At 53.8% G+C, this 22,021-nt stretch overlaps 9 protein-coding genes across 9 annotated transcripts; 2 read left to right on the plus strand and 7 right to left on the minus strand.

Moving 5' to 3' along the window:
- Window positions 1-131: 131 nt before the first annotated feature.
- Window positions 132-443, plus strand: PHYSODRAFT_355157 (hypothetical protein). The gene has a single exon (XM_009533926.1). It carries the CDS (start codon window positions 137-139, stop codon window positions 416-418), a length of 282 nt encoding a protein of 93 aa, XP_009532221.1. The 5' UTR covers window positions 132-136; the 3' UTR covers window positions 419-443.
- A 410-nt stretch (window positions 444-853) lies between these two features.
- PHYSODRAFT_516203 (hypothetical protein) lies at window positions 854-1,546 on the minus strand (the record flags this gene model as incomplete). Its single annotated transcript, XM_009533927.1, has 3 exons — window positions 854-1,012; window positions 1,085-1,150; window positions 1,196-1,546. 3 exons carry the CDS (start codon window positions 1,544-1,546, stop codon window positions 854-856), a joined length of 576 nt encoding a protein of 191 aa, XP_009532222.1.
- Window positions 1,547-1,683: 137 nt separating this feature from the next.
- Window positions 1,684-4,002, plus strand: PHYSODRAFT_562882 (hypothetical protein; the record flags this gene model as incomplete). The annotated part of the gene is made up of 7 exons (XM_009533928.1): window positions 1,684-1,862; window positions 1,963-2,034; window positions 2,110-2,412; window positions 2,487-3,136; window positions 3,212-3,275; window positions 3,414-3,437; window positions 3,505-4,002. The coding sequence occupies exons 1-7, from the start codon at window positions 1,743-1,745 to the stop codon at window positions 4,000-4,002; spliced, it is 1,731 nt and encodes a 576-aa protein (XP_009532223.1). The 5' UTR covers window positions 1,684-1,742.
- Window positions 4,003-4,489: 487 nt separating this feature from the next.
- PHYSODRAFT_336385 (hypothetical protein) lies at window positions 4,490-8,305 on the minus strand (the record flags this gene model as incomplete). Its single annotated transcript, XM_009533929.1, has 9 exons — window positions 4,490-4,528; window positions 5,206-5,415; window positions 5,680-5,854; window positions 5,921-5,958; window positions 6,040-6,557; window positions 6,586-6,646; window positions 6,721-7,101; window positions 7,191-7,414; window positions 7,762-8,305. The coding sequence occupies 9 exons, from the start codon at window positions 8,303-8,305 to the stop codon at window positions 4,490-4,492; spliced, it is 2,190 nt and encodes a 729-aa protein (XP_009532224.1).
- A 299-nt stretch (window positions 8,306-8,604) lies between these two features.
- On the minus strand, window positions 8,605-10,194 carry PHYSODRAFT_336386 (hypothetical protein; the record flags this gene model as incomplete). The annotated part of the gene is made up of 1 exon (XM_009533930.1): window positions 8,605-10,194. One exon carries the CDS (start codon window positions 10,192-10,194, stop codon window positions 8,605-8,607), a length of 1,590 nt encoding a protein of 529 aa, XP_009532225.1.
- A 129-nt stretch (window positions 10,195-10,323) lies between these two features.
- PHYSODRAFT_547793 (hypothetical protein) lies at window positions 10,324-12,043 on the minus strand. The gene is made up of 2 exons (XM_009533931.1): window positions 11,892-12,043; window positions 10,324-11,815 (listed from the first exon to the last, which is right to left on the minus strand). Exons 1-2 carry the CDS (start codon window positions 11,972-11,974, stop codon window positions 10,585-10,587), a joined length of 1,314 nt encoding a protein of 437 aa, XP_009532226.1. The 5' UTR covers window positions 11,975-12,043; the 3' UTR covers window positions 10,324-10,584.
- Window positions 12,044-12,269: 226 nt separating this feature from the next.
- On the minus strand, window positions 12,270-14,042 carry PHYSODRAFT_250725 (hypothetical protein; the record flags this gene model as incomplete). The annotated part of the gene is made up of 5 exons (XM_009533932.1): window positions 12,270-12,322; window positions 12,378-12,659; window positions 12,697-12,730; window positions 12,760-13,434; window positions 13,686-14,042. The coding sequence occupies 5 exons, from the start codon at window positions 14,040-14,042 to the stop codon at window positions 12,270-12,272; spliced, it is 1,401 nt and encodes a 466-aa protein (XP_009532227.1).
- Window positions 14,043-14,177: 135 nt separating this feature from the next.
- On the minus strand, window positions 14,178-16,436 carry PHYSODRAFT_250538 (hypothetical protein; the record flags this gene model as incomplete). Its single annotated transcript, XM_009533933.1, has 5 exons — window positions 14,178-15,321; window positions 15,370-15,662; window positions 15,756-16,007; window positions 16,075-16,236; window positions 16,320-16,436. 5 exons carry the CDS (start codon window positions 16,434-16,436, stop codon window positions 14,178-14,180), a joined length of 1,968 nt encoding a protein of 655 aa, XP_009532228.1.
- A 2,212-nt stretch (window positions 16,437-18,648) lies between these two features.
- Window positions 18,649-19,624, minus strand: PHYSODRAFT_336389 (hypothetical protein; the record flags this gene model as incomplete). The annotated part of the gene is made up of 3 exons (XM_009533934.1): window positions 18,649-18,719; window positions 18,793-19,111; window positions 19,352-19,624. 3 exons carry the CDS (start codon window positions 19,622-19,624, stop codon window positions 18,649-18,651), a joined length of 663 nt encoding a protein of 220 aa, XP_009532229.1.
- Window positions 19,625-22,021: the final 2,397 nt, after the last annotated feature.

Below are 22,021 nucleotides of genomic sequence, written 5' to 3' on the forward strand. Positions count from 1 at the left end.
TGCAGCGGCAGAGTCTCTGTTCATATCCATCCGACAACGACAGCAAAAGTTCAGCTCTTGCCAGCCGATCCGGCGCTATAACATACAACCATACGTGAGCACAACACAAATTCTTTCGTCGCACGGAACCAACGGCATGGGCGGCTTCTGGGAGGCGGTTTGCACCGGGTGCTGCGCTGGCTGCTGCATCGCGTGCGCTGAGGCGACCTGCGTCCCGCTCTGCGACGGCTTCGCGAGGTGTTGCTGCGGCGACCGCGGGTTCTCGTGCTGCTCAAGGCCCGAGCCTGCTTACCGGCGGGAGAGTTCAGCCTCGTACGGACGCGCCGACTCGCCACTCGGTGAGATCGTCACGGTGCCAGTGAAGATGCAGCCGCTGACTCCTCAGCAGGAAACCAGCTTCGAGCCTCAGCGCGTGTAGAAGCCTGGCCGTGTGGCGACGGAGTGTCAAACTCTGTGCTTGTAAGGTGTCAAGGCCCTAATGTGTTTGTCCAGCTCAGGTGTTCATGGCAGGCTTAATCTAAACCAGTGTGCGGCACGCAGTATTCCACCAGGACGACGCCTTGCTGCCGCTCCAAGGTCAGGTTAAGAGCCATCCTCTACGCAGCTGGGCTGTCCAGCAGTCCATACTCGCTGATCGAGTTGGAGATTTCCTGCAGTCATCCAACACAAGAGAGAGAGAAAAAATCTCGCGTCAACATCGAACGCATAAAGCACTTCATCTTACTAAAACAAAACTCACCAGCAGCGTTGGCCACCGCCCAGTCTCAAGCTCGGAGAAGATCAAGTCATGCGGACCCAACAGCCATCGCAATAAATACAGTCAGCACAAGCAAGGTCCGACACAACTCTGCCTTCAGCCTCCCAGCGCACCGTTAAAGAAGATCTCGAAGGCCCCCGACGCCGTCAAACTGCTGGCGATCGAGCCCATGAACAGGACGATGAAGACGGCCGCGATGCGGTTGTTCAGCGCCCAGCGCAGCGCCGTCGTATTCATCCCCAGCGCCGGCAAAATCTACGCACGACACACCCTCGTCAGCCCCAAACACCCTCTAAAACCTCTAAAACTTGGGCTTAAAAAGCTCACGTATTCCCCGAAGACCAGCAGGACCATGGCCGTCGCCTGCGCGTAGCCCATGAACTGCGCCAGCATCTGCAAAGCAACACAATGCATGAATCTCTTAGCTCCCTTGCCAACGTTCCACGATGTAATAAGAATGCCGCTGACCATCTTGAAAGGGTCCACATCATAGTTGGCGCCGTCCACTCTGTCCACCAGGTGCGGGAAAGTGTCCTCCAGGTACGTCTTGATCTGCTGGAAGTTCTGCTGGTAGCCGCACGACGTGCAGTACATGACGCGCACGTGGTCGTCCGCGAGGTCTCGCTGCAGGTGGCGCGCCGCCTCCTGCGCCTTCGCCGCCGCCTCGAACACGGACGCGGCGGGGTCGCCTTGCGACGCCGAGAGCGCGCTCAGACTCAGACTCAGACTCAGACTCAGACTCAGCGTCAGCGCCAGCAGCAGCACGAGACCAGGACGAGGCGATGGCATCCTTCCAGCAGCACCCAAGTTGCAGTATACTTAACGGCCGTTACGCCAAGATCCACAGTTTTGGCCAATGGGAGGGATGGTACCATGTACCGCGAGTACGGAATCAGAGAGCTCACTGTGTCAATTGATGATCATGTGCGACTGCGAGTGCGGGGACGAGGGCGTGTCCCCCACGCGGCGCGAGAGCGCGTACGACATGCTGCGCGTGGAGGCGGCCGTGGAGCTGGTGCTGCAGCAGGCGCAGCCGCTGGAGGCCGCGCGCGTGGCGGCGCACGAGGCCGACGGCTTCGTGCTGGTCGAGCCCGTGCACAGCGTCGTGCGTACCGTAGCGCAATTGATCTATTATATCTCTTCAACATCAAGATACTCTGTTAATAACATTTATTATTGTTAATGCTATTGTTATTGTGTTGCAGGAGCCACTGCCGCCGTTCCGCGCGAGTATCATGGACGGGTACGCGGTCGTCGCAGCGGACGGAGTGGGGACGGTAGGGCGTTGCATTGTGGGGGGGGGGGGGATTCTTCCTGTGTGGCTGTCTGATCAGTGTTATTGTTGGTGGTAGTTTCCGGTGGTAGAGCGCATCGCGGCGGGGGACATGCCCGTGACTGCGTTGAAGCCTGGCCAAGTGTCGTACATCACGACGGGGTCCCCCGTTCCGGACGGAGCCGACGCAGTGGTGAAGATCGAGGACACGAGCAGCGTTGAAGGCAGTGAGACGGTGGCGCGGGAGGTGGAAGTGAAGATCCTCAAGGCTGTGAAGGAAGGCCAGAACATCCGAGCTATTGGATCGGACATCAGCCCCGGAGAAGTGCTCGTAAACGCCCATGAACTGGTGTCGGCGGCGGAGATCGGCCTGCTGGCGACGGTGAGTGATCTATGCGCTCTGGGGTTCGTGTATGGAGATTTTATGACGATTGTGTTGTTGTTGCTATTTCGTAGGCGGGGATCACGGAGGTGGTCGCCCACCGGAAGCCTGTAATAGGTGTTCTGTCGACGGGCAGCGAGCTGGTGGAGGCGTTCCAGGGGACGACGACACCCGGCAAGATCCGCGATAGCAACCGCCCTATGCTTCTGGCGCTGCTTAGCGGGTGGGGTGCCAAGATGCTCGACTTGGGCGTCTGCGGCGACAGCAAAGAGGCGCTGAAGGAGACAATCATGGAAGCTCTTAAACAGGTGGATGTGCTGATCACAAGCGGGGGCGTGAGCATGGGCGACCACGACCTTATCAAGCCCCTGCTGGAGGAAATGGGCACTGTGCACTTCGGGAGACTACTGATGAAGCCTGGGAAGCCAACAACGTTTGCTACGCTCGACGTTCAAGGCGCTAAAAAGCTGGTGTTTGCGCTGCCGGGCAACCCTGTGAGCTCCTTCACGACGTGCCATTTGCTGGTTCTGCCGGCCTTGCGCCGCCTTCGCGGGCTTCCGATCTCAAAGTGCCGTCATGCCAAGGTGTATGCGACGCTGACCCATCCGATTAAGTTGGATTCCGAGCGCCCAGAATTTCATCGCGCCAACCTCGAGTGGGATGCCAAGCAGCACAAGTTTCTGGCGACAAGCACTGGTCGGCAAATCAGTTCGCGTCTGTTGAGGTACGTTTGCTTTTCTTACTGCTAACATGATAAGGGTCTGTAACTAACTGATCGTACTGTAAAAATTGTTGCTAGCTGTCGGAACGCTAATGCTCTGCTTTGCTTGCCGACGGGGACTGAGATTCGCAATGGGGATGCTGTCCCAGCTCTCGTATTGGACAATACGTTTGGAAATGCCACAGGCGTGGCTTCAACTGTACCAAACCAAAGCACGGCTACTACTGCATCTGCGCCTAGCCACCACCACGTAACAGACCAATCCAGCGCTCCCAGGAAGATCTTTCGTGCGGGACTTTTAACGGTACGTAGTCTCGACTGGTGGGAGTCCTTACATGTTGGATACTAATGCACAGGCTCGTACCCCGCAGATTAGCGATCGGGTGTCTGCTGGCACGTCAACGGATATGAGTGGGCCGGCCATGGCTGACGTTCTGCACCAAGTTGACAAGGTCCAGGTGGACGTCGTGGCCACCAAAGTTGTGCCGGATGACGTGAGTGAAATTCAGGCAGTGGTGAAGGGCTGGGCTGACTCAGACGCTGTGGACCTGATCCTGACGTCTGGCGGCACGGGCTTCAGCCCTCGCGATGTGACTCCAGAGGCTATCAAGGCCGTGCTGGATAAGGAGATCCCGGGGTTTCCGATTGCGATGCTCGAGAGCTCGCTCAAGATTACGGCCAAGGCGGTGCTGTCCCGCCCTGTGGCCGGCATTCGCAAGAAGACCCTGATTGTGACGCTGCCAGGCAAGCCCAAGGCAGTCGTGGAAAACTTCTCAGCAATTGCGGAGGTTCTGCCGCATGCTCTGCACCTTGTGCGAGACGTGCCCCATGAGCACCATCGCGCCAACCCGAGCTCACAATACACTTGACTGCAAGTTTGATGGCGCTAACTCGGCCATTGTTCGTACGCAACGCAGTCAACAGCAAGTTAGGGTAAAATTCTTTTACTTCAAAGTGCTTACACATTTATCAAGATTCTTTTTGGTCAAAATACCGACTACGCTCTTGCGGTAGTCCAAGCGAGGCAGTGCTTCGTCCAGCTCACTGCTAATAGTCGTTCCCGGTGGAATGAGGTATACAGTGTACGGACACTGGGGAGAAATAGTCAATCGAGCGCGTGCGGCTCGTGCCCCCACAACTCGGAATAGGGGACTAATTGTTGCACAAACTTCCGGTGTTCAGATGGATCGGATGACGGCAACATCAAGGAGAAGCATGTCAAAGCTGATTCATGGAGACTGAGCAACTCGGTCTCCACTCTTTCCATCGGGACAGTCCCTTGCTGGGTCGCCACGATACCTTGGCTGGGAAATCCATCAGGTTTCATGCCGATGCGGGGGCGACACCAAACAGCTTCTACTCGAAGTTTGTGGTATCTACTGGCGTCGTCTGCGTCTTGAAGTTCAACACGACAAGACCAGTCAATGCGCCCGCTGGCCGTAATTGTCTTGTAGGAAAACTCAAGCGACTGCAAACAGTCGACCAAGCTGTAAAAGAATTGAACTGCTCGAAGCTCAGCCGACCGCCGAGCTTTCGCCTTTGTTTCACTCGTTGCTCGACACAAGACATATCCGTTCTCTTGCACAGCGCAGCGTATACGTGATGGGTGCGTCGAGTCTTCCACGGTTGTTTTGATCTATGTGAAGAAAATATAAGCAGACACCCGTGGTGAGGAACACAGCACCATTCACCAGGGATAAAACGCCACCTACACTGGCGACGCGTGAGCGCTTCAGGGCTCGGAAACATTCTACGGGCGGAACACCTTGGAGCGACTTGTCGTGCAGAATTTCAAGAAGCTGTGTCCACACCAACCGGGTTTTATCAAGTTCCATCAGGATTCCGTCAATTGCTGCGTTGCAGGCAGCAAACTTGCCCACTTTTGATGCCTTGAAGTGAAGGACATCGTTCACATCAACACGGAAGGTAATGGTGCCCTTGAGTCTCGTTCTGTTGATGCTTGCCCTGATATTTGGGAATATCGTTGCTTGCACTGCGCAATTTGTCGCGCCTCTGAGTTTATTCACACCAGTGCGGAACTCATCCGTAAAAGTTAGTAAGCTTCTGATCACCGCGCGGAACTTGGCCTCATCATCGTCAGCATCAGTGGGCTCGACGTAGCGGCTCTCCTTTTCTCTTTTGAAGAGCGCGTCTTCTTCCGATACGGCGACTTCATCCGATTCTTCATCTGTAGCATTGCAGCCATTGTCCTCGTCTCCGTCGTCGCTGCACGGGTCAGCGTTGCTATCGTTCACTTGAGCCGAAGGGTGAAGTTGATCCACCTCCGAAGATTCAAGACACTGTACTGCCGTAGTTTCTTTCTGGTGGATAGGTTGAGTGTTGTGACTTAGTGACTCCGTCGATGTCTTCATCGTAGGCTCGTTGGCTTCTGATAACACTCGCGTCTTCGGTGCTATGGCTGCATACGACAGCCGGGGGCGAAGAGCATCGCGTCCACTTTCACAGCTTTCCCCGGGCTTTTGCGGGGATAAAGGCCTTTTTCGTAAAGTTGCCTCTGATTTTAGCTCCGCATTTCTTGAATCAACCTTTTCAATGCGGTCGCAAACGTCATCACTATCACCATAACTGACGACTTCGGTGTACTCGACTTGCTCAGCGTTTATGATCTTGTCGACGCGATCGACTTTGAGACTCATTTGATACTCTTCGACAAGTTCCAGTAGAATCAGCGTGAGAGCGTCAACCACCTCAGCTTTCGTGCTTGATAGAGATGAGCCACGTCTGCAAATTAGAGGGAACTCTTGGATGTAAGCGACTACATCGTACATTGTGTTGCCAGGTTCTCCACTCGGTACCTCGCGGAACTGTGAAGAACCACCAACATCAATACCACGTTAGCCTTGTGATCAATAGCAAGTAAGCAATGGGAAGCGAGCACACTTTACCAGCACGATCTTCTTCTCGACTAGATACATCAACGCCGCGTCCTTGACTGCTTGGCCGTCGTTGTCCATACAAAAGCCGAAGTGAGTTTCCAGGTACGACAGCATCTCACCGTACAGTCTTCTGTGTTCGATCACGGCTCTTGTCAGCCGCAAGAGCGCGCCGATGGCTGCATCTCGACCTGTTGCAGCAGTGAATTTAAACGATAGATATCCGAGTCTAACGCGAGCAGCGAACAAGGACTGCCCAACCCTTCGTATCTCGCGCCGGACCTTGAGTCCCGCCGCCACGATAAACTCGTTGTTCCTCGCTAACGACAGCGCGTTTTGCACGTGAATTGTTAGCTGCTCCAGTGATGCCACGATGTCGGTGGCAGGGCTGACCAAAGCGAGGAGGTATGATCGACCGTCAGCCACACCGTAGCTTGGAACCAAGGCAGCAGTTGTCAGTTCATTTTGCGGCTTCTCTTGGGGTAGATCGATCTGGCGGGTATCTCCTCTGGAGTCACTCAACTGCGTCTCTGGTACAGCATCGTCAGCTACCGGTACCTCTATTCGATCCGTCGATGGCGAACTGGGCATCGTCGAGCAACGCGGAATCCAGAGGATTCTCCATTGACATTGAATGCATGAATCATTATCGCACATTTCGTGTGCAGATGACTTTTGAGTCGAATCCAGCACCGTGCTTTCCGCAGATAACTCCAACCCACTCGTGATCTCGTCATACCATTCGCGATATTCAGCAGCGAAGTGGAACTTCCGATCCTCAATCACAAACTTTCTCGTCTCGTAGCTCGTGACCTTCACGTATGTTACCAACTCTTTCGCACATTGCAACTCCTCGTCAGCAAGTTGCTTCTGTTGTGCTAGCAGCTCGTACCGAGCCAACAACTGCGCACAACTCGCGTCCACTTCGTCTAGAGTGCGCAAAGTACTTCCAGGTGGTCTTGGGTCGTCCCGCACGCATTCCCCCATTCGCACAAGGTGAAACACGACGGTCTTCTCGGTACTTGTGCCCTTCTCATGCTTGATAACTACCTCGGCTCCTATTGCTGCCACGTCCTGCTCCACCAGTTCCAAGCTGCGAGGACACACGAGGAAATCCTCGACTCCCATGCCTACTAAATAGTCGTCCGCTTGAATGGACGAACGGGGTCTTTCTCAGTGAATTCCCCCGTGAACTCCGGCGGGAACCGAGACGGCTCGCCTGTTGTCTCTGCTACTTGAAACACGTGCGAGTTCGCAATTGCGGCAATGTCCAGGCCAAAGTCTTGGAACGTCAACTCCTCTTCAACGGCATCGCGAGGCAGCGAGTAGCGGGCCGTGTACACGCATCCCAGTGACAGCAGCTTCCGCGCGACGAGCGCGACCTCCACTTGCCACAGACGCGCGTCCAGGTTTGTGATAAGCAGCGAAGATACTCTCGGCGGGATTTGTGGGGGCGAGGTCCAAAGAGTCTTTGGCAAAGACACAAGAAGATCGCTACGAAACCCATGACCCCTGGTCACTCAGGAGATGTCGATAGCAACGCTAGACAAGCGCAACGTGAGACTATCCTAATAATGTGATGGAAAAACTGCAGGGTCGGACTGATATTTTTTTTCGTGCTGAAGGAATGAGTTCTAGCCATAGCTATGAGTATCATACATAAGAATGACGGAGATACGCTTTGAGTCATAGCGTATCTCCGTCATTCTTCGCTTCCATTCGTGGTAGCCGTACTCCATTTCCTGGCACATTCACGCGGCACTTGGTACACGAACGATGGCGTCGAGTTGCGCATGTCCAATTGGGCGAGTTGCTGTAAGCGGAAGGCAGCTTCTTGGGGAATCTCCTGGCGGGTAAGTAGCGCTGAGAACCTGCTCGAGGTTTCTGGGTCATAGTCTGGAGGGGTGTTCGTGTGCGTGGTGCCCATGACACCTCCGGCTTCGGCTCCAACCGAGGACGGCGGACTCACGTACGTGTCCGCGGCGGAATCCCAGCTCAGCACGTGCGGCCACTGCTGCTTTCTGACTCTGTTCGCGTTCTTGGCCGCAACCGATCGGTCCCTCGCCGCTAGCAGGTCGAACGTCGCAAACTCCTCGTAGGCAGAGCGTAGTTGGGTCCGAGTCGATCGTCTGTTCTGCTTCGTCTTCTTCTTCAGTCGCTGCCTCATGCGCTCTTCGAATACGTTTCCAGTCGACTTGGAACTCGGTGGAGGAGATTTCTGGCGTCGAAAGCATTGCGGGATTAAACATGCGACTAAGCTGCCGTTGCCCACCGGCATGACCACGGTCTGGTTTGGACTTGAGCTTGGCGTGGTCGGATATCAAATGGCCCGACACGAATTAAGCAGCTCGCAAACCGATTTCTGCTTTAGAGCCAAGTCGGTGCTCGACGATGTGTAAATGGCCAGTGGAGCTCGCCACAATGTGCTCGGAAGCTGAACTTCAGACCACCTAAGACGTGGCGACAAGCGTCGATGCCAATCATCGCGCTGCCTGACGTTGTAGCCCAAGTGGCAGGCAGACTTCACTCCATGCGTGGGTTCTGCGCGTACAGGTGTTGGTTAAGCTAGGTACCCGCCTACCGATTCCGTAGTCGCTGCACGGGCGTCACAGCGGCACCGCCAACCGACGACTGGAGCTTCTCCTTGATACTGATGAGCTCTATGCGGAACACCAGGGCAGCATTCGGTGGGATACGTGGGGGTCGGCCTTTCACGCCGTAGGCCAGCGCAGGGGCAATGACAACTCGCGCTGTCTCGCCCACGCTCATGTGCTGCAACGCCAAGTCGAAACCTGCGATCGTATGCCCAGCGCCCACGCAAAACTCGAGTGCACTACCACACCGCGCTCTAGTCGACTCGAAGACTTCTCCAGTGCGCTCAAAGCTCGCGACGTAGTGCACGCGCGCGAATTGCCCCGGGATCGGGAAGTTGCGGCCGTCCCCTTCGAACTCGACGTCGATCATCAAGCCTTCAATCTGCGCGTGGCGCGCGCGCTCAAGCGCAGCGAGTTCTGCCTGGTGCTTTGCGTACATCTCTCGGTCTTTCGCCAGCTGACGCTGTCGCTCTTCTTCTTGGCGTCGACGACGCTCCCGCTTGAGTGCCAACCTCTTCTGCTCGGCGATGAGGTCGGAGTTGAGCCACTCGAAGATCTTCTCACGCGAAGCCTGCACGACCTCGTCCAGTCCGTTGAGCAGCCCCTGGGCGATACCGAGGTTCAGCAGCGCCGCGAACGCCGACTTTGGTCCGTCGTCCTTGGTCATGGTCGCCACGATCTGCAGAAACTCGTTGAAGCCGATTGAGCCGCTACCGTCCGCGTCCACCTCGCGCATCATGGCGGGAAGGTCGAACTCGTCCGCGCGACGCCCCAGCTTCTTCACCAGCTGCTGCAACTCGCTCTCGTCGATAGCGCCGCTGCCGTCAATGTCCAGGATCATGAACTGCTGCTTGAGCTTGGTCAGTTCCTTGGGTCCGAACATCAACGCCAGCGTCAGAGATGCAGAGTACTGGTTCTTGTCCTGCTGCTTGCGTAGCAGATGCAGGAACTCGTCGAAGTCCACCTCGCCGTTGCCGTCCGTGTCGATAGCCTTGATGAGTTCACGCACGTTGTTCAACGTAAGCTGCTCGCCGAGGTTCGTGAAGAGCTTGTGCAGCTCATTGGCGTTGATGGACCCGCTGGAATCCGTGTCGTAGTGCGCGAACTGCTCCCGCGCCAGCTCCAGATCCTGCGCCGAGTAGCCCAGATACTTCTCTTCTTGGGCGTTTTCTTCTCCTTCTTCAGCCTCCTCCTCTTCTTCCTCGTCGGTCTCGTGATTCTCCTCCTTGTCCAGATCAACCACCTGCAGGGAATTCGTCGGCTCAGCCTCGGACGTCGCCTCCTCCTTCCCGTCGTACACCGCCGTCAACTCGATGTCGTCGTCGCCACGCAGCACCCGGGGCTTCTCCCACGTCGTCTCGCCCGTGCGCTTGTCCAGGTAGTAGTAGAGCCCCGAGTCGGCGTCGTAGAACTTCTCGAACACGGACGCCAGCATCTGCCGCAGCCGCAGTCGCGCCTTCCGACAGCGAAACATGCGCTGCAGACACGCCGCCGCCTGCTGCTCGCGCGCCTCCTGCACCTCGTCCACGTTGCCTTCCATACGCTCGACCGGGGTCGAAGCTTCGTCCCCCATGGCAGATATCTCGCAAGTCGTTACGCCTTGTCGAGTCGAGTCGCTACCTTGGCTTAATCCGGACAACGCCACTCACACAGCACAAGTTAGTGGCCATCTCACTGCACTAGCATCTCAGTCAGAGTGAGTCAGGAAGCATGGAATCGGTCGTGTATTCCTCGCCTCACTGGGTGTTTACAGCTCGTCCGGGGTGCGCCGCTCGCAGCTCTGCTCTGCTCTGCTCTCCCAACTCTATAGCGGACGCCACCCTTCCCTTCTTCAGCCGAACAGCTCGTGAAAAGCACATGCAGTCTTCAGTTGTCTTTGCGCTCGTTCCTCCCGCAGCGCCACGGTGCGTGACGCCTCGTTTTTCCTAACTAAGCGCACGTCAGCGTCACGCAATAATTACTTCTACATGAACGCGTCCTCGTCAAAGTCGTCGTCGTCGTCGAACTCGTAGTCCATCTCCATGAAGTCCACCTTCCATCGCAGGATGCCGCCGATGCCGCCGAAGCCCTGGCAGAACTGCGAGCCCTCCTGCGAGCGCGCCGTCACGAACTCGAGCGTCGTGCCGAACTGCTTGTAGTTGTTGGCGAACCACTCGACGAGCGGCGTGCGCTCCACGGTCTCGAGCTTGGCGCCCGTCTCGGCGTCCACGAAATTCGAATCCACCGTCTCCTCGCTCGGCGACAGGATCTTGGCCGTCTCGGCGCCGGTCGACTCGTTGCGCAGCACGTAGCGGTGGTGCGGCAGGTCCTCCCACAGGATGAGCGTCTCGACGGCGCCCAGGTCCAGCGCCTTCATGGTGTCGCCCACGCCGAAGCAGTACTTGCCCGAGTCCTGGGCGATCTCCTCCATGTAGCTCACAATGAGCTTCTTCTCCTGCACGAACTTGACGTTGGCGAGCGTCTCGGCGGCCAGCTCGATGGCCTGGTTGAAGCCGTTCTCGCCACCGTACGACACGTCCACGACCTTGACCACGATGGCGGCCAGACGCTTGTCGAACAGGTCGCTGCCGTTGAGCTCGTTCTTGAAGTCGGCGGAACCGGCCAGCACGAGGTTCGAGATGTTGGGCTGGTCGTTCGTGATGAACATCTGCGTGGCGGTCTCCGCCACCTTGCGCACGTAGTTGTGGCGCTTCTCGAGACGCAGGCGCGCGAAACGCAGCGCCGACTGACCACCGCGGCCGTGCTTCTTGGGGAGGTCCACGCTGAACTTGTGCAGGATCTCGCGGTTGCTGCCGGACACGGCGCCGTAGAGCGCGCCGTTACCGTCCATGACGATGAAGCCGAAGCGGTCGTTGTCCTGCAGCAGCTCGCCCAGCGCCTCCGTGTGGAACTTGTTGTCGCACATGTAGAGCGACGTGTTGATGGGGCGGAAGGGCTCGAAGTCGATGTTCACGCGCTTCTCCTTGCCCTCGTCCGTGATGATGGTGCCGCAGTAGATGATGAGCCCATTGGGAGGGCACTTGCTGTAGAGCTTGAGGCGCTGCTGCGTGGACGTGATGGCGCCCAGCACCGACAGGCGGTTCACGCGCGACTTGATGTTGGAGGCCGTACCCATTTCGTCCGCCAGCATCTTGGAGATGAGCGGGATCTGCTGCTTCGGAGGGATGATCAGCGAGATCATGCTCGTGCCGTTGCTACGGGTTAGAGATGGTTAGAGGTGGTTAGAGAAGTTTTGTTTAGAGACGGTTAGAGACGCTTAGAGAGACGCACCCGCGAGCGGCCTGGAGAGACTTGATAAGCTTCTTCACCTTGAAGAGCTCCACCTGGTCGTCGGCTTCGTTGGGGGCGGACATTGTCGTGGAGCTTGACTTGGTGAAGGAGGGGGTGAAGAGAGAGAGGGAGCGCGGCTCGCTTGTTGCTTCTTGGGCGCTTCTCGGTTCTGAGCGAGAGGGGGCGAAACGTACGTCGCGCTGTCCATTCACAAGTATTTACGGAAAAGTGTGGTGTAACGGGATTTTGGCCAATAGTAATTGGGATAAGGGACCAATGAGAAGGCGAGGAAGGATATTATTTACGGGGATAGCCAGAAGGGTACGTGGCAGATGGACTAAGAAATGAACTTTGCCTCTTGCAACAGCAACATGCCTCTTAGGACCCCGCTGAATTTGATAGCCACGCGAACTGGAAGCTGTAGTCGTAGCCTGCAGACGAACGAAAGTTAGATAAAAATCATTCAGCAACGATCGAGAGGACTACCCAAGTGCCGCAGGGAGCTCTGCACATTGTAGAACAGCCAGAAGACGAGACACATCTGCACGTAGTCGACTTGCTTTCTCAGCACGAAGGCGATTTGGTGGATCGGCGACAGTCCAAGCATGCGTCTGAGCATGAAGACCAGGAGTAGCAGCGACACGAATTGGAACAAGCAGTAAAACATCACGTTCGTGAGAGTCTGGATGAGTTGGTTCTGCTCAATGTCATCGTAGATCGCATAGTACTCCTTGTTGGGGAGGTGGTAGGTGGCAACCAAGTAGATTGCTTCAATGTGGGGTCAAAACAGCACCAACATGCACACCAGGGTCGCCACTACCTCGACAGGCTTTCAACCCCTGTACGTTCAGAAGACGAGTGGAATTACAACTTCGACGTAGTTGAGGAGCAGTAGAAACTCCGCCATGTATAGCAGCCGCCGCACCTTGCGAGTGTACTTCAGCCTCTCCTGAACACTTAGGGTGCGACTTCCAGTGTACGTAGTTGCAGCTTCCTCTCGAACTTCCTTGACAATGCCTCTCCTACCGGCAACCGGGTAGATGCGACCACTTAGTCCAGCCGCTTTTAGACGCTCGATAAATGTTTCTGCTGCGCTCTTTGCGACCAGTGTTGGCCCCTCTCGCTCCTGATCCGATGGTACCTGCGTGAGCTGAAGCAGTCGGGACGAACGCGATCCGTCTGCTCCTTGTTGCTGCGCTTCCCTCTCGAGAAAAATGCTCGCCCGTTCAAGTGTCGTTGGGATGCGGCCTCCCAGGCTAATGTGACCAACCTCGCCGTGATAACTAGCCCACATGTACCCGTTATCGACTTTTCGCTCAAGCCCTCCCAAACCTTTACGCGCGCGCTCGATATCACGCAGCGATAACCCCATTAAGCTAATGTCAACAACCATGAGCTCCATGGTCGCCCAGAATGAGGGCGAGCTGTGCATGCAATACGCCACAAAGAGCGAGCCGAAGACGTCAGCGTTGAAAATCACAAGCACTGGCGTCTCATCTCCGAGGTGCCCCACGGCCCGAGCGAACAGATTCCTCATGAGAAGCTTGATCACCGGTAGCAACAGCGTAAACGGCACTTAAGCATCGTGCGCTAGGGAGGTAAAAGCGTAGAAATACGGCGGGTAGATGAAGGCCAGCAAGAAGTCGCACAGCCCTTCGGCTTTTGCAGGAGGTCTCGTGCCCATTGAATTCCCATCGGGATGGCCGTCAGCGTCAACCAGACAGGCACAAGCAGCAGTGTAGTGAACGGTAGCGGGAAGCCAACCCACAAAACGGTTCCATACAAAGCGCCAACCGTGAGTGCCGCCACCACAAGAGTGTCTACGATGAGTCGCTTCGTAGGGTACGACAACACCGTGCGCACCCCTGTGCGGAACTGGTGGATGGCGAGGAATGTCATCACCGCAAAACAGTAAAACTCCCGCGCCAGGAACAATTCGTCGGCCTCGATCCCCTTCGATGGGTCGGAAAGCGGCAAGAAGTCGATAAGCAGCGTGACTACCAGGCACGGTACTGGAGCCCCGACGACAACCGCAAGCATTTGCACCCAACTGGCATCGCGAATATACTTGGCCAGGTCGATCACTCTCCCGGTCGAATACGACCCACGAAGCTCCACCTGCGTGGCCTCCCACGAGCGCTTGCGAGCCATTGTCTTGCAAGTTTTTCAATTGACGGAGACGTTCGAAAGAGTTCTTGTTCGAAAGAGGTCACTCAACAGTAGTAATATAGGATCGTTTCAAGAGACTAACACTAAATTGTTGGTACATGTATCGGCAGACCACGCCTAGATCATGTCTCCGTCTTCGTCGCTGTCTTCAAGGTCAACCATCAATGAGTCAGCCTCTTCCGTGAGCTGATTGAGCCCTGTGAGCTCCTCCAAATACGCCGTCGCATTGCACGCACTCGTCAATAGACCCAGCGCACCCGCGTCATATGCAGCGAGGACCTTTGAGCTGCACGCAATGCACTTATCGAACGCCTCGCCGGTGATGACCATGTTTTGAAATGCATTCAGGAACCCTCGAAATTGGTGAGGGATGTAACCCATCGGAACGGAGCCGTCGCTAGGCTTCTCAGCATCCGCATACTTCCCTTGAGGGGAATGTAGCACCGCAACCAGAAGCTCCACAGCCGTCGCTGCAGCAATCGGAGCGAGACCGGGGCGGGTGACCGTGCACATTTGGTCTAGCGTACGGTCTTTCAGCGAGTCACGAGGGCTCACGATGTCGTTGCAAAAGTAGCAACCCAGTGATGGCTTCGTTGCGTCACCTCCATGCCCGTGGTCAGGATGAACGCCGTGGCGCATGACCAAGTAGCTGTCGAAGCCCAATGCCGCATTTAGAAGCAGTTTCTTCTTCGACGATGCGATCACAGTCGGCAGCCAGCGACTCTCGCGCGAATCCGTGCCCATAAAGATAACGTCATGGGACTCGATCAGTTGCTCCAGCGTCTCGAGGCCCTTCTTTGCCTCCTCCGCTAACTGCGGGCTGCTCAGGGCGTGACCAGCCATGGGGATCGTTAGATTCACAGCTTGCGAGTTCACCAACGGAAAAATACGCTTCAAAGCGTTCGCTGCACACTCGCCCTTCGGCTTCCCGACGTCGTTGAATTCAAACAGGGGCTGGCGAACGGGGTTTGAGTGACTCACCGTAGAGTTGTCCACGAATGTGATGTTGCGGAAACCCCACGAGAGGAGGCTCCGTGCAGTGTAACAACCCAGCGTACCTGCTCCGAGTAGCAGGCACTTTGTCTGCGCGAGCAGCTCCAAGTCTAGCGACGGCAGCTGGCGCCACCTCATCAGCTTCAGATTCAAATCCACCGACGTTTCTGCAAGGCGAATCGGGTCCAGAATGCCGCCGAGCTCCATCATCCGAGGTCCCATTTTACCGCGAACGTTGGCTTCCCAGCCCACAACGCGCACATCTTGCCTACAACGGCCATTGGTCATGAACGACGCATCACTCTTGACTTCGAACACCACGGAGCTCTTCCACTTGAAGTCGTCCGGCACCTCAGTAAACTGGTGGACGTGCTCACGGAAGGAAATGATCTTGAGCGGACGTGAAAGGTCCACTTTTTCAGATGGGAGCGCCGTCAGCAGCGCTAAGAAGTTCCGCAGCGGCCATCCTGGGTTTGTCTTCAACGGACATGGGTCTACAAACCCAAAGAGCGTCTCCACCACACCATCAGCGTTGTGGTCCGCTGCTTTCCACTTCTGCACATCCAGAACTCTCACGACCTGCTCACAGCTGGCACTTTCAGCCAGACGCTCCACCACGAAGAACGAAGGGAAGTTGCCTTCTACCACACCAGTCTCACGATTCACACATCGCAGCTTCAGCAGGCCGCGAAGTGCCTGCACCTGTTCCTTGGTAGACAGCACCGACGATGCGGCAGCTGGAGGGGCCCGGTACTGGAACGGTGCCGGTGGGGACAACGCCGGGAAGCCGAACCAGTACAGGAACGAGTGCTTCTTCAAGTCGGCGAAGGTGAGCAGCACGAAGCTGTTCAGGTGGTCGACAGAGACGTCCCCACCCTCGTTGCCTAGAACCAGATCCAGGATCTTCTCCCCCGCGTCTTTCAGCAGCTTGGCCTTGTCCAGCGTCTTGAAAGCCTGTCGTCAATAAGACCAGTATATTAGTTTAGACAGACCTATGTAGTATCACAATGCATGCACACACCTCTAGCGTGTTCGTGTTGAAGAGCAATCCGGGCGCTCCCCACTCGTACCGCGCGCGGTCGTCCGTCTGAGCCCCGTCAGTGCTTGGGAACGCGCTCTCATCGATGGTGAAGCGCGCGGGGACATTCTCCGACCGCCCGGGCGCGAAGTAGCCCCTTATCTCCTGCAACAATATCAAGAGAAGGTTTGGCCAAAGATTCCTCTCGAGCTGCTGCTCAGGGGCTTGCAGGGCTGCAACACACGCACCTGCGCCTGGTCGTCGAGCTGGAACTTGTCCAGCTTGAGGCCCGTGAGCGTCTGCCAGAAGGACACGTCGGGCGCGCTGTTCCACGGCTGGAACTTGAGCACTTGCCAGTCGCTCATGGTCTCTTCGGTTTGAAGAATTCTTCAATGGGATGGGTACATCTGCTATCGGAATTGTTCGGTTTGGGTGTATCCAAATATTCAAGTTTCAATGTAGCCATATGAGGCGATGAAAAAAAGGGAAATGAGTTTCGGGTCCGTTATTTTAAAATAACTCCAAATCGGGTCCGATAGTTTCAAATCGAACGTCCATTTCTTTTTTTAAAGCTAGTTACCTGCCCAAAGTGTACCCTGTAATAAATCCACACTCTGTACACTGTAGACCGGTTTGTATCTTACAGTGCATATTTTCTTCATGTACTTTAAGAAATATATATACAATCCTACAACATTTGTCGTTTAGGCACAAGACAAAGGTTCCATTGCAAACAAACTCGTGATATGTATTTTATAATTATTGGTTTATTCCAAAGACTCTAACCAAAAGTCTAATTTTGATTATAAACGCCAGAACTAGTTTGGCTTTTACCATTTGCGCTATACTACAAGTAAAATAGATTAATACGCGTTGTATTTCGTGTAAGCAACCATTGGACTGGACTTGTAATCAATATATATTTATATATACTAATAACAACTAGTGTACAAGAATATTTTATCTTAAAAATATAGTTGTAGTGAGTGCTGATATTTAAACTTTTTCCTATGCTTTGCCGTATACATTTTCCTAACCGGTTTGTTAAGTGCTTCATATATAATTTTAAATGCTTAAAAGCATTGTATTACATACAGTGGATATATTTCTTATATCTTATGGTATCACTTTGGAACAGGGAAAAGTTTGATAACAGGAAAGAATTCTGGAACAGGATACAGGGTACACTTTGGGTACGCTTTTCCAAAACTTTTTAATTATTTCATAAAAACGTTCGATTTGAAAATAGCGGACCAATTCGGAATTATTTTAAGACAACGGACCCGAAACACAATCCCCCCCCCAAAAAAAAAGAAGGTAGCAATGCATCAGTCATTCATGCTGCTGCAGCCGAACAGATCCATCGCTGCGTTAATTCAACAACTACTGCTCAACTTTTTTTCCATCATCGAGCAAGCCTGTCGGTGAATGAAAACAGCACGCACTACATTTGCATAACCGTTTAGTCGTCGACGCGTTTGATTCGGTTGCCATGTACGAAGATGTCATGCGATGAAGCTCACCGATAACAAGTGTTTGTGATACTTGTTACAAAGCTTTCAAGCGACCACCGACCAAACAGATAGGCGAAATGCCCGTAACAGCACAATACTTCCATTTTGCATCGTTACTTTGCACTGGGTCATTGTATGCATATATCTGTCATCGTCGAAGTGCGGCTCTACCCCAAGTAACAGAGCAAGAAGGAATCCGCACCATACCGACGCAGCTTCATTCACCCCTCTACGAAGACCCATCTTCATTTGATGTCGAACTAGAAGGCGATAGCCAAGTGAACTGGAAGCTGTAGTCGTAGCCTGCTGAATTAGGTCGGACGAACAAAAAAGTTAATTAAACATCCCCACCTATACCATTGGTAAATAGTTTCAAGAACTAACCCAAGTGCCGCAGTGAACGCTGGACATTGTAAAATAGCCAGAAGGTGAGGCACATCTGCACATAGTCCACTTGTTTTGTCAGGATAATGGCAACTTGCTTGATTGGCGACAGCCCCAGCATGCGCTTAAGCATGAAGGCCAAGAGCAGAAACGATGCGAGTTGCAGCAAGCAGTAGAATAAAACATTTGTGAGCGTTTCCAGGAGCTGGCTTTGGTCGATGCCGTCGTATATCGCGTAATACTCTCGGTTGGGTAGGTAATACGTGGCGACTAAATAGGTGGCTTTCACGAAACAAAATAGTTAGTCAAACAATAAATATCGAGCGTGACACCCACCACGCGTACGTATAGAAGACGAGTGGGATGATAACTTCGCCGTTGTTGAGAAGGAGAAGAAACTCCGTCATGCACAGTATCCGCCGGACTTTTCGTGTGTACTCCAGTCTATCATGAACACTCATTCCAGTTGCATCCACGCCCACACCCTCATTGCCCTCTTCAACGCCACATTTGGGTCCATCAGCCGCGTAAACACGAGCGCTTGGGGTGTTAAACGCACTCCGAATATTCCACATTTTCTTGGTAATCTTTGCTGCCAACCTTGGTCCTTCCCGCTCTCGTTCCTCGTCATCCGATTGCTTTACCTCAAGCTCAAGCAATTGAAATGAGTGGGTATCGTCTACTTGTAGCTGGGGCTCCCTCTCAAGCAGTATTCTCGCTCGCTCAAGAGCAGTCGACTTGCCGCTCGCACTGACATGACCGCCAGTGTCATGAAAAGTATTACTCCAATCGATCTTCCGCTCAAGCTCATCCAAACCTCTACGCGCTTTTTCAATGTCACGCAGCGAGATCCCAATCAAGCAAACGTCTATTGCCATGAGCTCCATCGTCGTCCAGAACGAAGGTGAACTCTGCATGCAGTACGCTGTGAAGAGCGAACCAAAGACGTCGGCGTTGAAAATCACAAGTGTAGGTGTCTCGTCACCGAGATGCCCCACAGCACGAGCGAACAGGTTCCTCATGAACAGTTTGATCACCGGTAGCAGCAGCGTAAACGCCATCTGAGCGTCGTGCTCTAGCCTGGTGAAAACGTAATAATACGACGGGTAGATGAAGAACAGGAGGAAGTCGCACATCCACAGCTTGGTCATATCGACGAGCATCGTCACTGCCTTCGGGTGTTGCTATAAGGCCTTGGCCCATTGGATTACCATGGGAATTACCGCCAGTGGTAACCAGACAGGCACAAGCAGCACTGTTGTGAACGGTAGTGGGAAACCAATCCATAAGATGGCGCCATACAGAGCCCCAACCGTGAGTGCCGCCACCACCAGTGTGTCTCGGATGACTCGCGTCGTAGGGTACGAGAGCACCGTACGTACCCCCGTGCGAAACTGGTGAATAGCGAGAAGTGTCATCACCACGAAACAGTAATACTCCCTCGCCAAGAAGAGTTTGTTGGCTTTGATCCCCTTCAACGGGTCGGGAAGTGGCACGAAGTCGATGAGGAGTGTGACCACCAGACACGGCCCCGGGGTCCCCATGAAAACAGCTATGACGGGCGCCCACGTGGTGTCGCCGATGTATTTGGCCAGATCGACCGCTCTCCCCGTCGAGTAAGTGCCGTGCAGCTCCACCTGCGAGGCCTCCCACATTGTAAACAGCGATAAGCGCTTACAACCCATTTCCCGCGAAACTTTCCACCAAAACTCAGACTGAGTCGGACATGAGCGTCTTTGACGGAGAGAGAGCTATTCCGGAACCGACCAGGCGATGAGGACACGCAAGTCAGACCAAGATATTAATATAAGTTTTGTTCTTATCGATGCGTTTCAATGTTTTCACATTAAATTGGGCAAACAAGCAAACTCAACTTTTTATAAGGTTGAGCTTGTTCCGAGCTGTGTTATCGCCTGCAGTTAGAGAAGTTACCAGCAATGCTTTCCATATAAACTCAAGATCCAATCGGTATCTATCTCCTTGTTTGAAGAATTCTTTAATGATGTGATGGGTACAAGAATTGAGAAAATATTATTGTAGGATAAGTCCTGCTTGGACGGAAAGCCTTGCCCCGTACGAGATAAGTCGTCAAATAGGCCAACCACGATCGCATTCCCTCCTATTATAGCGAATCACACGCATTTAGGGGTAGGTTAGAGGCGCGCCAGCTTATTTCCGGACTTGTCCGGAATTTGAATTTCTTACAGTGAAATAAACCATACTGAAACCAAGTACAAAGTTTGGTTATCGAATAAGTGCTCTTTAGTTCAGCCTGGCACTACGCTATGAATAGCTACAACTGCGGTGTCTAGCTGCCGTCACTCTCATTCTCACAGTTAACGCATCTGGAAGAGCAACCGCCATCATGCGGCGCGCTGCGCGAGGGCTAGACACGCCTGCAGAATGAGAGAGAGAACAAGTGGAGGGGATTTACACATTTCATATAAGTACGAAATTTAGCTCTTTACACTCCCGTCCGGAATGAATAAGTCGAAGTTGATTGGCACGAGGTTTTTTATGTGTCGCCAGTGTGGCTCTATTGCAGATTTGACAGGTTTCCGGATTCCGGTCCGGAATCTGGCAATTACTGACGGCATTTATTTTATTTTATTTTATTTTATTTTATTTTATTTTATTTTATTTTATTTTATTTTACCAGATTCAGGGTGAAATACAAGAGCTGCACGTAGCGCCATCAGAGTATAATGCCCGCATTTGTTTAGGGCCTTTGTCGTTCGATGCGACCGCTCCAAGGGAGCGAGACGCCGTCGAGGAAGCACTTTGGCAACTCGCAACAGCAGTGGAGAAGCACCAAAAGCTGTACGGCGAGATGTTGACGTCTTTAAAGCATAATTTTGGCTTTAGCAGTGCCAACTGCACCCAAGTCGTGAAGGACAAGGTATTTGAATACCTCGTTGGCACGAACATCGTGCGGGTAAGCAAGATTTTTCAACTTGGGGTGTAATTTTGACGAGGTATGTTCATCCTCACACGTTGTTGGTGCTCGCAGCTACATGGAGATATCCAGACAATATTGATTTTGATGTTGTAGCTACTATCAAACAGTTTGCTCTTGCTCGTGGTCGTGGTTCGTCGCTGTCGAGCGTCAAGAGGCGTTTAGCCGATGACTTGTTGTATTTCATAATGGAATTGGGCGACCGGTACCAGCAGAGCCTGAGGCCCCATCGCGTGTAACGCTGGAGTGAGGTCCACTCGGAAGCGGAAGTATACGCCAGACGCTGACTATCAAGACGAGCGCGCAGCTTCTCGACCCCGGACGTCGCGTATTACCCAAGCAGCCACGCCACACACTGAAAGGGTCGCAGTAAACTTGCCCCGAGAAGACCGAAGTAGCGTTAACTCGACATGTGAAGCCACTCCCCGCGCAGACGACGAAGCCGACAAGTCCAAGGCAGAAGTGTATCAAAAACTGGTTCGGCTCCTGTTCCGCGACCGAGAGTCTTGATGCTATGTTGTCGATTGAATTTGCGGTACGTTGAATGCGGTTGTAGGTCTCGATCTCAATCAGAAAGTCCGTCCTGCTCAAGTCCTGCTGCATTTACGTCCACAAAAAGCTCGTGGTTTCGGCCGCATGTCTGAAGGCAAAACAAGCCAAGAGGGCGCGTGGTGCCACGTACTGGAAGGCCTCAACAAGATCAGGGCGCGCCCCAGAACTGGAAGTCCCGCCTCGGCAGCGATTATTCCTCCGCGTTCATCGACACCAACTCAACTCAAGAGGAAGAGCAGTCTGGTTGTTGCCAGCGACGACGAGATACATAACTAGCGGTGATGATGACGATTGGGCGTAGAAAAAAGAGTATTCGAGGTTTCATTTTTTTCAAATATTACGAGTATTTCGTTAGTGCAGCTTTGCTTGTTCCGACTGTTCGACTCCAAGAAGTAGGAAATCTTAATCGCTATCAACATCGTGGCCTACACCACCCGGTTCACTTCACGTTTGGAAAGCAGTGTACTACCTTGGGTGACAACGGGCCCGCTCGTTCGTGCAGTACGGAGCGAGTTGGACACCCGCGCAAGGGCGAGAAGCGATT

The sequence above is a fragment of the Phytophthora sojae genome, assembly GCF_000149755.1.
Source record: "Phytophthora sojae unplaced genomic scaffold PHYSOscaffold_7, whole genome shotgun sequence".
Classification (NCBI taxonomy): Eukaryota; Oomycota; class Peronosporomycetes; order Peronosporales; family Peronosporaceae; genus Phytophthora; species Phytophthora sojae.

Coding starts and splice junctions, on each gene's coding strand:
- PHYSODRAFT_355157 (XM_009533926.1), top strand. CDS start 137: ATGGGCGGCTTCTGGGAGGCGGTTTGCACCGGGTGCTGCGCTGGCTGC.
- PHYSODRAFT_547793 (XM_009533931.1), bottom strand. CDS start 11,974: ATGTCCGCCCCCAACGAAGCCGACGACCAGGTGGAGCTCTTCAAGGTG. Junction 11,816..11,891: donor TCTCTCCAGGCCGCTCGCGG/GTGCGTCTCTCT, acceptor TCTAACCCGTAG/CAACGGCACGAGCATGATCT.